This window comes from Panthera pardus, unplaced genomic scaffold, assembly GCF_024362965.1.
Source record: "Panthera pardus isolate Hobbes unplaced genomic scaffold, ASM2436296v1 HiC_scaffold_25, whole genome shotgun sequence".
NCBI lineage: Eukaryota > Metazoa > Chordata > Mammalia > Carnivora > Felidae > Panthera > Panthera pardus.
In genome coordinates, this window is record NW_026526821.1 from 73,132,073 (window position 1) to 73,147,580 (window position 15,508).

Here is a 15,508-nt window from a genome sequence, read left to right on the forward strand (position 1 = left end):
CCTGAAGTTTTACTCAGCTCTGCTGAAAATAAAGCAGATGGTGATCTGTTCTCTTGTTCTGTATCAGAAGGGGTTTTTTTCTCAGCTTCTTTCACAAGAACTTTGGGTTTCACTATACTGCCTATTTCGGTTTGAGTGGCCAAAGCAGAAACATCTGGAGGCAGTAAGGGCACCTTCAAAATATCAGACCTATCTTTGGAGAGTTCATCTGGGACATGGACTTTATCTTCATCTTTAGGTTGTACATTCTTGAAAGAAAGGTCATGGGGTAACTCTGAGCAAGGTAATGACCCAGCTTCATCCTGGACATTAGCGATCTCACTTTTGTGGGATACTTCTAGGTCAGTGGTTAATTTAGGAGGAGAATCAGTTTTAGAACTGACAAATGTAGGGAACTCATCTATAATCTCAATTGGAGATGAATCTGAGAATGTTTCACTCTCTCTTATTTTTGCTTCCTTAGCAATAAATAAGCCATCATCTGAATAAACTGCAGCACTGAGCTCCTTCATCTGCAAAGGAATTTTCTCCTTTTGGGTCAGTGTTGAAACTTCATTGGGTAAGAAGGTACCTTCTGTAGTGTCTAAACTGGGCTGAAAAGATTCCAAATAGGGCTTTCCCCCCTCAGGTGGTAGTGAAGCACTGAGTTTTTCCTTATGTTCAGGTTCTATCACTGACTGGGATGAAGTCTCAATCAGATTTTCTCTCACAAGTATCACAGCTTCATCCTGTTTTTGTGGAACTTCAGGTATTGAATCATCACTAAATAAGTCAACTGGTTCAGAATCAGGTGAGGAATCTTCAACTAACTCAGAATGATCAGGCACTGGCTGTGCAACTTTTGCTATTTCTGAGTAATCAGAGAAATCTGAAGTTGGTTCAGTAGGGAGCTTTGTTTCTTTAATTAAATCACATGCAATAGATATATAAGGAGCTTCTGTTTCTTGAACAGCTACCTTAATACTTTCAGGCTCTTTAATTTCTTCCTTTATTCCTGATACATTTTTCAGTGATACATTCATGGCCTCTTCATACGGTGGGGGATTTTCAAGCTCAGGTTTTATGCTTTCGTAATTAACTAAAGAAGGAGCTTCTGATTGTGAAGAAGAGGGCTGCACTGCAGAAGCACCAGCACTAGGAATTACAGAATTTAATGGTGCTTCCATAACAATATCAGGCAAAACTGGTGACGGAGTAGCTTCGGATTCTTCAAAGGATGGGCAAAGCTGTGCCACAGGGTAGAGGGACTCCTGCATAGCTTCTGATGTTTGAACCAAGTCCATTTTTGTTTCAAAAGCGATCTTCGTGCCTGTAGCTTCATTCAATTCACTTTCACATGCTTCCTGTACTAAATCTGGGGTTAGACCTTCAGCCATGTTTGCCACTGCTTCCTCAGTCACCTTTGACAAATTATCTGTTGTGACATAATCGGTCTCAGAATCCTGTGTTGCTACAAGGAAAGGATTTGATGCTTTGGTACTAACATTCTTCTCTGTTACAATTTGGGCCTTTTTTTCTTCTATCTTTTTTTCATCTGTCTTATTTTCTGAAGTATGATCTGCCAACAAAGGAAAAATGTTTGTTGAAAGGTTTTCAGCTGCTGTCGGGTTAAAGGGAGCGCATGTGATATATGCTCCTGAACCATCTTTTACAGCTTCTGGTGTACTGGGAAAAGAAATATCATCATTACTGCTTTCACTATCTTTTTCATGATTTGTTGGTTCAGGGCTATCGGCAAAACACTTCTTATCCGCTTTACTCTCCAACTTGCTCTCTATATTAACTTCAGCAGCCAACACATCACTATCTTGCTTGCTTGTATCTCTCACGTCCCATACTCGTTCAAATGGCTTGAAGTCTGCGTATTCTTCCCTCATAGGAGCTTCTGCTGCAATTCCCTTTTCATTAAAACTATCCTTTGTTTTTTCTGGAAGCATAACTTTGTCCTCTTCTTTAACTGATTCAGTAAGGGCTGCAGGTAACTCTTGTTGATTTCGAAGGATATTATCACTAACTAAATCCTCTTTTTCATCCTTATTCTCTTCCCTAGGATTTGCTATTATGGCAGACTCTGCTTTTGGAGAGCCACCGAATGATACTCTCATTTCTGAGTATTCCAATTGTGAAAACTCTGTTAAATCTCTGTCTATAAATGGATTTTTTGCCTTCTCTGTGAACTCTTTAGAAGCTTCTGCTGATGTTTCTTGAAGCGTTCCTTCAGTGGGTAATACTGCTGATAAATTACCAAGATATTCATGTTCTTTAAAAGAAGCAGCTGAGAGGGGAGACAGAGAAGGAAGAGAAGCAGCAGTTTCAAGCAGGACAGATGGAAAATCCTCTTGACCAGTGGAAACAGTGTTACCTGGCTGCTCCTTCAAGTCCATAATTTTTTCTGTGACCATGGACAGAAAGGAAAGTTAGAGAATGCCAGCGTTCTCAGAGTTAATGCAAGTTTTATGACAGATTCAAAATACTATTAGTAAAGAGTTACTGTTAACTAAACTTAAATGTAAATAACAATAAATAATAATCAAGTAGTCTTGAATCATTACGGAAAGATTTAAGGTATTGTCAAAACGTGCATGGCTACAGAGGCAATTGCATGCTATGAAAAGACATAAATCAAGTCTAAGAAAAAAAACCTCAAGTATAATCAATTGAGAAAAGCTACTTCTAACTAGAAGAGGACAAGAGCATTGAGAAGAGGGTGTGGCAGTATAGAAAAGGCACTGAATAATTAAATGCGATAGAGTGGCATTCATTTCTATGAAAGCCTTTCAGCCATAAGCAAGTAAACTGTATTTGGAGAAAAGGACTAATCAATATACAAATGTAAATCAAGGGTCCAAGAATTCCTTACATATAATCAATTATTAATCATGTTCTGCCCATTTGTCTCTTGGACATAGCATATAAAATGCAAATTTCAACTTTTTCAATAGACAAACATTCTTGGAACCATGCTAAATTTTAGTAACTGAATCCACTCTGTACAGAGTTAATAAAACTAAAGAGTCAAAGTTAGAATACACAGAAGATAAAAGGCTAGCAGAAAGAACTTGCCTGCAGAGGAGTGTATCACAGGCTCAGATGCAGCAGGAAGAGCAAAAAGTGTCTCATCTGAAAAACAAATAGAATATAACCTCAGCAGAAATAAAGACAGAGTTTGAAGGAGACTAAAGATAAGAGGAGCAAGCAAGGGTTCAGTTTGTAATAAGTTAACACAAAACTTTTATAAAGAAAAAGCCAAGATGGAAAGGAAAAAGTAGTACCATTAATTTGGATTAAATTATCATTATATATTTATATTATAAAGATGATTAAATCATATCCACAGAACCTATCGTTTTTCAAGAGGCAATAACATGTTTATGTTAAAGAATTTCATAAACCAAAGTAACCTTAAGATATTATTATTCTCAGTTAACATGACATCCAAAGCTTTTATTCACATTTTCAGATAGGTAACTTATTTGCCCTAGTCAAGCCTAAAATTAAAAAGATGCATGAGTAAAATTAATAATTACTTTTGCTTAATCCTTTTTTATTGGCATATGTTCAGTTCAGAAGAACACTTTCAGAGAATCATGCATATTTTCTTATATTCCAGGTTGTCTACCTTTAAAGAAAAACATTCTAATAGTCACTGTGCACTATTCCTTGAGGATATTAGTCCTATGTGCCACTGTCCAAATTGCAAAGAAAATACTAATTATCATTAGGAAGATAATTATTATCATCAGTCTTGTTTTGTTTAAAATTAACACTGAGGGATACTTGTTATACTAAGTTCTTTGCATGCAGGAATTCATTTTACTCCTTATAACTCTTTGTTATAAGTCGGGTTAAGATCCCCCATTTAACAGATAAAAAAAACAAAATGAAACAAAAAACACAACTGACTGACAGAGGAGTAACTCACTCCATCTACAACTAAGTAAGACTCAGGGCAATGCAACTCCAGAGCTCATTTTCTTAGCCACTATATGCTATATGTTACGGACTTAATTTTTTTTGTGTCCTCCTCCCCAAAGTTCGTATGTTGAAGCCTTAACCTCCAGTGTGATAGCATTTGGAAATGCGGCCATGCAGAGAGGTCATTAGGATTACATGAGGTCATGTGGGGCCATGACTGATACAGTTAGTGCCCTTATAAGAGACACCAGAGCTTGTTCATGCCTGTGTGACAACAGCTCCTCCACTTCCCCCTTCCTCCTCTTCTTCTCTGAGCAACATAAAGAAGCCATGTGAGCACACAGTGAGATGACAGCCACCTATAAGCCAAGAAAAGAGGCCTCAGAATGAAACCTACATTGCCCATATCTTGATCTTAGACTTTCCAACCGCCAGAGCTGTGAGGAATTAATTTCTGTTGTTTAAGCCACACAGTCTGTGGTACTCTGATGTGGCAGCCTGAGACGACTAATGCAGTACCTATTGGTATATTAAGCTTGCACAGCATCACTTTATACCTGCAGCTGGGAGATCTTGAGCTAAAGGTCTTCTGTGGTTTATACTAGAGAAAGGCCTCTAGCAAAAAACAATTTGAGATAGCCTGAAGAATGGCAGGAAGGTATTCCTTTAGTGGAGAGAACCTAAAAAATTTGGATATTTGTATCTGGAAGGACAAACTAGGCAAGGTTGATCAAAACGAAACAGAGATGTGACTATCATTAACGTGGACATACCTTCTAAGGATATTCCCCTTGAAGAATAAGAGAGTTAAATTCACAATGCTGTATAAATTTTAGATAAATCCATACTGGACATGATGTCATATCTAAAGGATTCTTAGATGGGGTGACGAAGGGAAAATTCATTATACGTGTTTTAAAAAGTCTCCTATAACCTAGAACAATAGGTTAGATGGGCAACTCATCCAAACCAGTAAGACATACCACCTTTTGAGATTTTATAAAACATACACATATAGACAAACTTTTTTTTTCTTTATGTTTATTTATTTTTGAGAGAGAACACGAATGGGGGAGGGGCAGAGAGCGAGGGAAACACAGAAGCCAAAGCAGGCTCCAGTTTCTGAGCTGTCAGCACAGAGCCCAAAGTGGGGCTCAACCCCACAAGCAGTGAGATCGTGACCTGAGCCAAAGTCGGACGCTCAACCGACTGAGCCACCCAGGCGCCCCTGTGTGCACCCTTCTTAAAGATGACTTGCTATGTGATCTTATTTGTTACATAGTTTCTCATTTGTAAAATAAAGGAATTTGAAAATTCCTTTCAGCTAAAATAATGAATTATAATCTTGTATAAAACTGAGACTTGGGGATCAAAGAGCAAAACCAAATAATTACATAGCTACTACATCTAAATAAAAGGTAGCAAATCCTTAACAAAATGGCAGTCTTCTTCACTGAGTTAATATAACTGAAAGCCACAAACGCAGGTCAGTCTTCTTGGAAAGTGAATTCAAAACATGTTACTGATTACTGTTAAAATTAGAGGGAAAACAAACTACAACTAAAATTTTGTGCCAAAAACTTAAAGTATTTTTTAAATGTATCCTTATTCCTATCTAATACCAGAACCTCTCTTATAGTAAAAACTATATTCCTGGCCCTTGACCAATTGAGAAAGTTTATAAACTGGTATTTCAAATATTCACTAAATTTTGAAAAAAAGAAAAACTGTACATTGAGATTCAATCCAAAATTAATCATGAAATAAGAACTGCATTTCTAAAAGCAGTTAGCAAAAAAAAAATTTTTCAGAAAAGATCACTATCATTTGGCCCTCAAGAAGGACAGTTGTTCTGACTTCTCCTGAAACAATCATGGATCATGGGATCAAACTGCCTGGGTTCAAATCCCAGATTCATCACTTACAACTGTGCGACCCTGAGAAAAGTTATTACTTATCCCCTCTGTGCCTCCCTTCCTCATTGGTAAAATAAGAATAATAGTACCTCCCTCAAAATGTTGTGCGGGAGGAAGAGGAGAAGAATAAGAAACAGCTTGCCCTAAGTCTCAGGGCTAGGAGGCCAGAAAGCCAGTATGTAAACATGTCTAACTCTTAAGTTATGTGCTTTATCTTTGGAGGGATGAGTTTATAATATAAGTGCAACTGGTGTGAAGTCTTCTTTCTTAATCAGCCCCTCAAGTTTGATCTCCTGAAATATGATAAATTGTCATCCAGGAAATACCCTATAGTTATCTGAAATATTTGGTTATTTTCTTCTACTTCACAATACAATAACATTTAGAGAGACGGTAATGCCGGCCAGGCATTTTTTTCAGATGCTCTTTCAATACTCAAAACCACCCTATGAAGTAGGTACTACTACTATTATCCTCATTTCAGAGATGAGGAAACAGGCCTAAGAGTTTAGAGAACTTCCCCAGAGTTACAAAACTGAAAAATGATGGATCTGAGACCTGAATCCAGAGTATACAGGTCCATGCTCTTTTCTTTAACTACCCTGCAGTACTTTCTTCCTGGACTTAAGTTTAAAAATTTTTATAAACTAAATTAAGGATGTTAAAGAAAAATTTTGATTGACAACACTTACATATCATAAGCTACCAAATTTCTAAGACTAAAATGCCTACTAATTACTTTCTTCTTTTGAAAAAAATTACTAATTTTAGGTTAGTCTTCCTTTTTCTATAAAAGACCCTAACTTTCACAAGTGAATAAACTACTTTATAATATGGGACACTGTATTAAAAGTATAATATTCTGAATTACTGAGACATGTTATGTACATACTTATATTACTGGTCTTACAAAAACGGTCAACAAGTCCCCCTCTTTCTATGATCTTTGTCTATGACTATGTCAAATTCTAACTGTTGGATGAAATTGAAACTTTATTCATCAACCTCATTTGTGCTATTTTGAAGAAACAGAAAAAATAACACTAAGTACTTAATTATACATACACTAAGTAAAAACACAGTGGCATATTTAAATAAACAAAAACAAGTTTTCACTAAATAATACACAAAAGGGAAGCCAGAACTTTTCTATTAAGTCTCTCTACTCTACTGCCATCAAATTAATACTTCTAACAAGACAGTTCTATTTATTCTCTTGCTCAAAACATTTAAAAGCTCCCAGTTATCTGCTGAATTATACCTGAAACTCTCAGATAAGGTCCTGTACCTTATGGTCCTCACATAACTGTCTAAACTTATTTCAACAATTTCTCACATGCCATCTATGTTAATCAAACATAAATAATTCTTCCCAACCAAACCCACGCCTCCACCTCCTGCATATCTGAATGCTGACATCCACTAAAACACAAATTTACCATATTCAGCTTTACTTTCTTTTTAAAACTTATCCTTATTTCTGCTCATTTTCTATAACATTTCCAGTTATCTAAGCTCAGAGAATTAAGTAACTTATTCAGTCACATAGCTAGTTAATGACAAAGCTAGAAAACTATAATTAAACTGTGACTACAAACAGATATACATTTATTTCCTTATTACCCTCAGTAAAAAGAACAGAATCACTATACTTACGACAGTATGAAAGATGAATACCATTCATAAAACTTTTTCCAAATGAGCTATTCCTCTTTGTTAGCCCTGATGCTAGATTCATTTCCTTACCCAAGCTTAAATCTAGAGTGTAAATTTAGACTAAAGCTTCAGGGCTATATGCTTTGAATACTAATTATTTCCATCACACAAGGATCAGTTTCAAAATTAAAGTTCACGAAAGAGATTTATTTTTTAAGTCACTTTTTTAAAAAGTAAAAGGTGGGTGCCTGGGTTCAGTTGGTTGAGCATCCAACTCTTGATTTTCAGCTCAAGTCATGATCCCAGGGTCATGGGATAGAGTCCAATGGCTCTGTGCTGAGTATGGGGCCTACTTAAGATTCTCTCTCCCTCTGCCCCTCTCTGCCACTCACACTCTCTCTCTAAAATAAAAATTTTTTAATTTAAAAACTTTTTTTTGAATATTAAAAAGTAAAAGTGGTATGCCAGTTTTGAATTTATTACTGGTCAATTCAAAATATGCTATCACGATCTGACCAATGTTCACATACTCTTATACTAAATATTTTCTTTGACATGTTCATTTCAAAACCAGTTTTTCAGCCAAAAGTATAACTGGTCAGTCAATAAAAATCATAAGTAATTTATAAAGCACAGGAAATAAACTTCATTTTAAAGTCACAGAAAAAAACTTTTGCTAGGAGAATAATTATATCAGACTAACTTCTCTCATATAAACAACTGTAAAACTGGGCAAAATATATGAAGCAACTGTCATGAGACACTGGATAACATGAAGTACATGAACATGAAGGGTGTAATTCCTGAGAAGAGGAAAGCATGCCAGATGATGCCCTGGCTTTCTACTTGAAGGCACTCTGTCTACAGCACATGGAAAGGAGCCCAAGAATACTAACTCTGGCCAAGTTGAGTTAACAGCTAAGCTGTCTGGAATTTGTGGGGCAAGGTAACATACAAAGGAAAACTTCATAGAAAAGGAGCTCCAGAAATCTGGATAGAGATTCCTTCTAAATCTCTGGTTGAACTATGCAACACATATACAGCACAAGACCTACCAAGACCAAGCAGAGAATCTATGAAAGAGTTGTGAACTAAACATATATTCTGGATGTCAGACTCTGTACTGGAAGACATGATCGAAAGTTTTTGATAAGCCAGAGTGGGGAGATCTTGCTGAACACCCCAAGTATAAAAATGTGACCCGAGGAAAGGCACATCTTAAGAGGAGGATTACTTTAACCCTAAACTAAAGGTTACTTGGTCTAGACTTAGACCACGAGTTAGCAAAATATGGCTCGTGGGCCAAAGTTATATTGGAAGACAGCCATGTCCATTTGTGTGATGTATCCTCTATGGCTACTTTGGCATTACAAGGGCAAACTTATGTATTTAGGAAAGAACCTACATGATGCACAAGCTTAAAATATTTACTGCTTTACCCTTAAAAAAAAAAAAAAAAAAAAAAAAAGCCAAGCCCTGCTCTAAACCCTAACTTTAAAATCAAAGTTTGAAAAGGTCAAGATGATTTGCCAGCAAACTGACTTCCAGAACAACACTAACACCAAATCCATGGCAACCAGTGTAGAATAAAATATTACTGGACATGAAAAGAAAATATGAGAATAAGAAAGAGAAACATCCAATATAAACAAAGAAATAATGTAAACATTGTATTCATAAGCACTAAAATGAAAATTACAAAAGCTATTAAAATATTCCTACGTAGATACAGTAAAAGATGGACATAACAAGTGAATGGAGAGAGACTCCTGGAAGAGAAATACAGAAGAGAGAACCAAATGAAAATCCTAGGATTGAAAATTATATTAAGTGAAAGAAAAACCCACTAGATGGACTTAAAGCAGACTGGGCAGTGGAGAAGAAAAGATCAATAAGCTTAAAGAAAGAGCAACAGAACTATCCCAACTGAAGCACAGCATGGAAAAAAGAGAAAGGAAGAGTCTCAGTGACCTGCAAGACAATCAAGCAGTTAAAGTATATGTAATTGGAGTCCCTAAAGAAGGCAAAAGTGACCGAAGCAGAGGAAGGGAGGGAGGGAGGAACAAAGGGAAAGATACAAATGGCCTAAAATTTGACAACTGTGATGGAAAATACCAAATCCACAGATCCAAGAGGCTCAGTGAACCCTGGGTAGAATAAACCAGAAAGAAATACATTGTAGAGATCAAACTGTTGAAAACTAAAGATATAGAAAATCTTAAAAACAAAGGAAATAGGCAGAGAAACAGCCATAAGAATGACCTCAGCTGCCACTGGAAACAATGGAATACGGAAGATAGTATCTTTATATGATGACACATCTACCAACCTGGAATTACATACAATCATTATTCACTGACTGCTATTTGTCAGATTGTGTACTAAATTGATATTCCCCAGATCAATACTTAGCAGTGGTCATGTGCAGAGCAGCACAACATTCCAGTCATCTAAAACACGTTCCCAGGTAACGTCAAACAAGGCAACCGTATGCCTTCCTGTTTCAGCTCTCATACTACAAATATGTGTGCTTTCTGCAGTTTATTTAGTGTCATACACTAAATTTTTGTGATTTGTTTAAAATGGCCACTAAGAATAGTGCTTAAGTGCTAGCTAGTATTCTTAACCACAAGAAGGCCATGATGTACCTTACAGAGAAAACACGTGTGTTAGATGAGCTTCATTCAGGCATAAGTTATAGTTCTGTTGGCCTTGAGTTTAATGTTGATAAATCAACACTATATATTAAGTAACATGTCTTTAAATAGAAACACACATGAAACAAAGATATATTCATCAGGTAACAATACTGTGACTAGAGGTTCACAGGAATCTAACCCTGTATTTTCCCTTGAGGCAATGATTCAGGATTCGCTAATTAAGTGTTTTCCTTGACTTTAGAGAACAGAACTACCATGAACAGTAAGACTGACTGTATTCATCAAAAATATCCTTCAAAAATACAGATGAATAAAAGTATTATCAGATAAACAAAAGATGAAAACAAAAACTGAAAGAAATTATCATCAAGAGACCTGTACTACAATCAATGTTAAATGCAGTTCTTCACACTGAAGAAAAATGATACTAGATAGTAACCTGGATATTCAGGAACAAATGAAGAAAAACAAAATTGGTAAATACCTGAGTAAACACAAAATATTCTCGTTCCATAATTTCTTCAAAGAAATGATGAATATCATAAAATGATAAATATATATTGTTATTCTCATTTCTTAATTTCTTTAAAGAATAATTGATTTCTGAAGCTCTAATTACTGTATGCAATATATGTGGAAGCAAAATATAGGACAATAAAAGGACAAAGAATGGAAGGAATATAGAAAAGTATAAAAGAACAAAAGCAGAAGAGACAAAGAGAAAATGAACATGTTTTTTTAATTTTTAAATGTTTATTTATTTTTTGATAGAGACAGAGCGCAAGCAGGGGAGGGGCAGAGAGAGAGGGAGACACAGAATGCCAAGCAGGCTCCAGGCTCTAAGCTGTTAGCATAGAGCTTGACGCAGGGCTGGAACTCACAAACTGCTAGATCATGGCCTGGGCTCAACCAGGTGGCTCAACCAACTGAGTCACCGAAGCGCCCCAAGAAAATGAAGATTTAAATGAGCCATATGAATAATCACACTGAATGTAAATGGATCCAATTAGGAGGCAGAGGTTTTTAGACTAGATAAAAACCATACTTTGGCCCTTTATGGGACACACTTTAAATATAAAAACATAGGTAATTAAAAGTAAAAGAATGTAAAAGGATATATATATCATCCAAACATATACCCTACAAAATCTGAAGTGCCTAATGTTAATGTTGAGCAAAGCAGATTCTAAGACAGAGTATTACCTTGAGATTACCAGAGATAAAGAGGGGCATCAGTTAATGATAAACAAGTAAACAGACATAACACTAAATAGATACACCAACACTAAAGTGTATGGGAAATATATGAAGCAAAAACTAAAGAAAGACACAGACAAATCCACAAATTTTATTTTAAAATTTTAACATTCAAGTCTCACCTGACAGACTAGTCACGCATGCACATACACACACCAATCCAAGAATACAGATGATTTAGACAATACTATCAACAAACTAAACCTGACTTTTATAGAGCACTATAACCAACAACAGAATTCACAACCTTCTCAAGTACACATGGTACATTCACCAATTTAACCATTTCTGGGTCTATAAAACAAGTCTCAGTAAATTTCAAAGGACTGAAGTCATGAAGTACATGTTCTCTGACCACATGAATTAAACTGAAATTACAATAAGACAAAAATATCTGGAAAATCCTCAAATGTATGAAAAGTAAACAACACAATTCTAAATAACACAGAAGAAATTAAAGATTTAATTTTAAATTGAATGATAATGGAAATCTGTGGGATATAGCTAAAGTAATGCTCAGAAATTCACAGCTCTAAACACTTTGAGAAAAAAGAGTTATATTCAAACTTTAAAGTTTCCACCTTAAGAAACTAGAGAAAGAAAACCAAGTTAAACCCAAATAAGTAGAAGAAAATAAATAATAAAAATAAGAGCAGAATCCTATGATACAGAAAACAACCAAATAGAGAAAAATCGGTGAAACTAAAAGCTGGTTCCTTGAAAAGATGAAGATCATTGACAACCCCTAAAATGATCAAGAAAAAGAAAAGAAAAGCAAGTACTAAAAATAAAAGAATTATCACCAACGATCATAAAACCATAAACGATTATGAACAAGTTTATGCCAACAAATAAGACAACTTAAATGGGTGGACAAATTCCTTGATGTCCACTCATCAAGAGGAAAGAACAAATTCCTTGAAGGGCGTACACTTCCAAAAGTGACACAAGCAGAAATAGAAAATCTGAATATCCCTATATCACTTAAATAGAGTATATTTACAATTTAAAACCTTCTCCATAAAGAAAACTCTAAGCCCAAATGGCTTCACTGCTAAACTGCTAAACTCTGTAAATATCTAAAGATGTTTATACAAATTCTTTCAATGCATAAAGAGCAAACACTTCCCAAAACATCTTCTATAATTATGCATTAGTACCAAAACTAAACAAGGATATTACAAGAAAATTAATTTACAAAAATTATTCGTATAAAACCTCTAAACAAAATTACAAAACACTGCTGAGAAATTATAAAGACCTTAACGGAGAGAAAGAGACATCATGTTCATGGATTGAAAGATTTAATGTTAAGTGTTAGGAAAGAGTACTCTATGCTTCCTGTGTTTTTGCACATTTTACAAGCAGAAGGACTGGGTACTGAACACCTTTGTTCCTGACTATCTTTTCAAAGATGTTTATATACGGAACAATCCTGGAGACAGAGATATGTGTCTTCCTTTTGAGCACCAGGCATACTTACTACATCGTACAATTCAGTTTCCCTAAGTTCCTTTCCTTATTCAGCCCATGGCAAGAATAAGTGTCACTTGGCACTCTCCAGTGTTGCTCTATAGGAAATGGGGAGTAGGGAACGTGCACAAGAAAATGCTGATATTCCAGCTATTTACATTGCTGAGTAATAAAGTCTTCTATCTCTGACCCAGGTATCTGTGTCTTCTGCCAGCATTCAAGAAACTACGGCAGACTATCCTGTTAGCTTGTTATAATGCTTCAAACCCTCAAATGTCAACTTTCCCCATATTGCTCTTTAGACTCAACGCAATACCAATCAAATTCCAAGCAGACATTTTGTAGACATGATCAAGCTGATTCTAAAATGTATATGCACATACAATAGACATAGAAAGGGCAAAACTATTTTGAAAATAAAAAGTAACACTTGGAGTAGGCACACTACTTGATTCTAAGACTACTTAAAGCTTGTAAAACTATACCAATCAAAAGAGTCTAATACTGGCAAAAGGATAGGAAAAAACAAATCAACAGAACAAAACAGATGTATGTCTGGTCACTGATTTTCAACAAAGGTGCCAAAGCAATGAGAAAAGATAAATTCTTTCCAAAAGATAATCTGCCGGGGTAACTGGATATCTTTATGGAAAAGTGAATGTGGATCTGTAACACTTCCACGGACAAACATTAATTCAAAATGTGTGTTAGATTTAAACATAAAAGCTACTTGGGGCACTTGGGTAGCTCAGCTGGTTAAGTGTCCGACTTCCCCTCAGGTCATGATCTTACAATTCATCGGTTCTACACTGATGGCTGGAAGCCTGCTTGGGATTTTGTCTCTCCTTCTCTCTGCCCCTCCCCTGCTTGTTGTACTTGTGCGCGCTCTCTCTCTCTCTCCCCAAATAAATAAACTTAAAAAAATAAAAAAAAAATTTTTTAATAAACATAAAAGCTAAAAGAAAGCTTCTAGAAAAAAACAGAATATTCACAACCTTGAAGTAGGCAAAGATGTTTTGGACAGCACACAGAAAGCACTAACCAGATAAAAACAGAGAGGGAGGCAGGCAAAACATAAGAGACTCTTAAATATAGAGAACAAACTGAGGGTTGTTGGAGGAGTGTTGCGTGGGAGGGATGGGCTAAATGGGTGATGGGCATTAAGGAAGGCACTTGTTGGTATGAGCATTGTGTGTTATATGTAAGTGATGAATCACTAAATTTTACTCCTGAAACTAATATTATTCTATATGTTAACTAACTTGAATTTAAGTAAAATCTTGGAAGGGAAAAAAAAATTAAATGTATCTGTAATCTGCCAAAAAAAAAAAAAGCACTGGTTTAACCATAAAAGAAAAAAACTGATAAATTAAAAGACTTCTTCAAAATTAGAAAATTACACTCATCAAAAGAAACTATCAATAAAAATAACAGGAAACCATAAATAAAATTAACAAGCAAGCTACAGATTAGGAGAATATATTCACAATGCATACATCTGACAAAAGACTTATCCAGAGTATATAAAGAACTCCCTACAATAAATCAGAAAAAGACATTACAACGCTATGTAACAGCAAGCAAAAGACACATCACAAAAGAAAATATACAGGTAGCCAACAGACATGTAAAAGTCCTCTCATTCATTAGTGATTTAGGAGATCTAAATTACCACTACAATGAGAAATCATTACATACCCACTAAAATGGCTAAAGTTAAAAAGACTGATATCAAATGTTGTTGAGAATGTGAAGCCACCAGAACTCTCGTATATTGCTGATGGAAGTGGAACCACTTTGGAGAACTGTTTGGCAATTTCTTATAAATATATACTTAGCCCATAACTTAGCTGGTTACTCAGTTGGTTACTCAATTCTACTCTCTTTACCCAAGAGAAATGAAAACATATGTTCACAGAAAGGCCTGTATAAGAATGTTCATGGCATTCTTTTGTTCATAATAGCCAGAAGCTATAAATAAATCCATATGTCCATCAACAAGTGAATGAAAAATTAAACTGTGGTATACTCTTATCATGGAATACTACTTAGTGGTAAAAAGGAAATTACTGAGACCTGCAACATCAATGGTAAATCTTAAACACATACTTAATGCAAGTAATCATAGGAGAGTACATGCTGTATGATTCCATTCACATGATGCATTTTGCCTGTTACATAGCATCATGTGAATAGGAACAAACAGGCAAAATTGATCTGTGGTGAAAGAAATCAGAACAGTGTTGTTGGGATTGGGGAGTTGGAAGAAGGACAGAACAAGAATTCAACTGAACTGACTACTAAGGGCCCAAGGGATCTTTTGGGGATGATATAAATGTTCTACATCTTGACAGCAGTGAGTCAATGAGTGGACGCACTTGTCAGAACACAAAACTGTTAAAACTTAAGATCTATGCATTTTATTGCATGTAAATTATATCTTAATAAAAAAACACAAAGGGGTGCCTGGGTGGCTCAGTTAGCTAGGCCTCTGACTCTTGATTTCTGCTCAGGTCATGATCTCCTGGTTTGTGGGACCAAACCATGTGTCAGGCTCTGTGCTGACACTGTGGAGCCTACTTCAGATTCTCTCTCCCTCCTCTGCCCCTCTCCCGCTTACACATGCATGTT

The 15,508-nt window shown here is 35.7% G+C and overlaps 1 protein-coding gene across 3 annotated transcripts in view; it reads right to left on the reverse strand.

Annotated features, from left to right (window-relative positions):
* RTN4 (reticulon 4) overlaps positions 1-15,508 on the reverse strand; it is a 72,581-nt gene that overhangs the window by 46,932 nt on the left and 10,141 nt on the right. The window contains exons 2-3 of one of the 3 annotated variants that reach the window (XM_019422826.2): positions 3,064-3,120; positions 2-2,392 (exon numbers count right to left, since the gene is read on the reverse strand). The exons of 1 other annotated variant lie outside the window; for it this stretch is intronic. In XM_019422826.2, coding sequence (XP_019278371.2) covers positions 2-2,392; positions 3,064-3,120 — 2,448 coding nt within the window. The remainder of the gene's footprint in view (position 1; positions 2,393-3,063; positions 3,121-15,508) is intronic. One more of the 3 variants, XM_053890699.1, reaches the window with a different exon arrangement.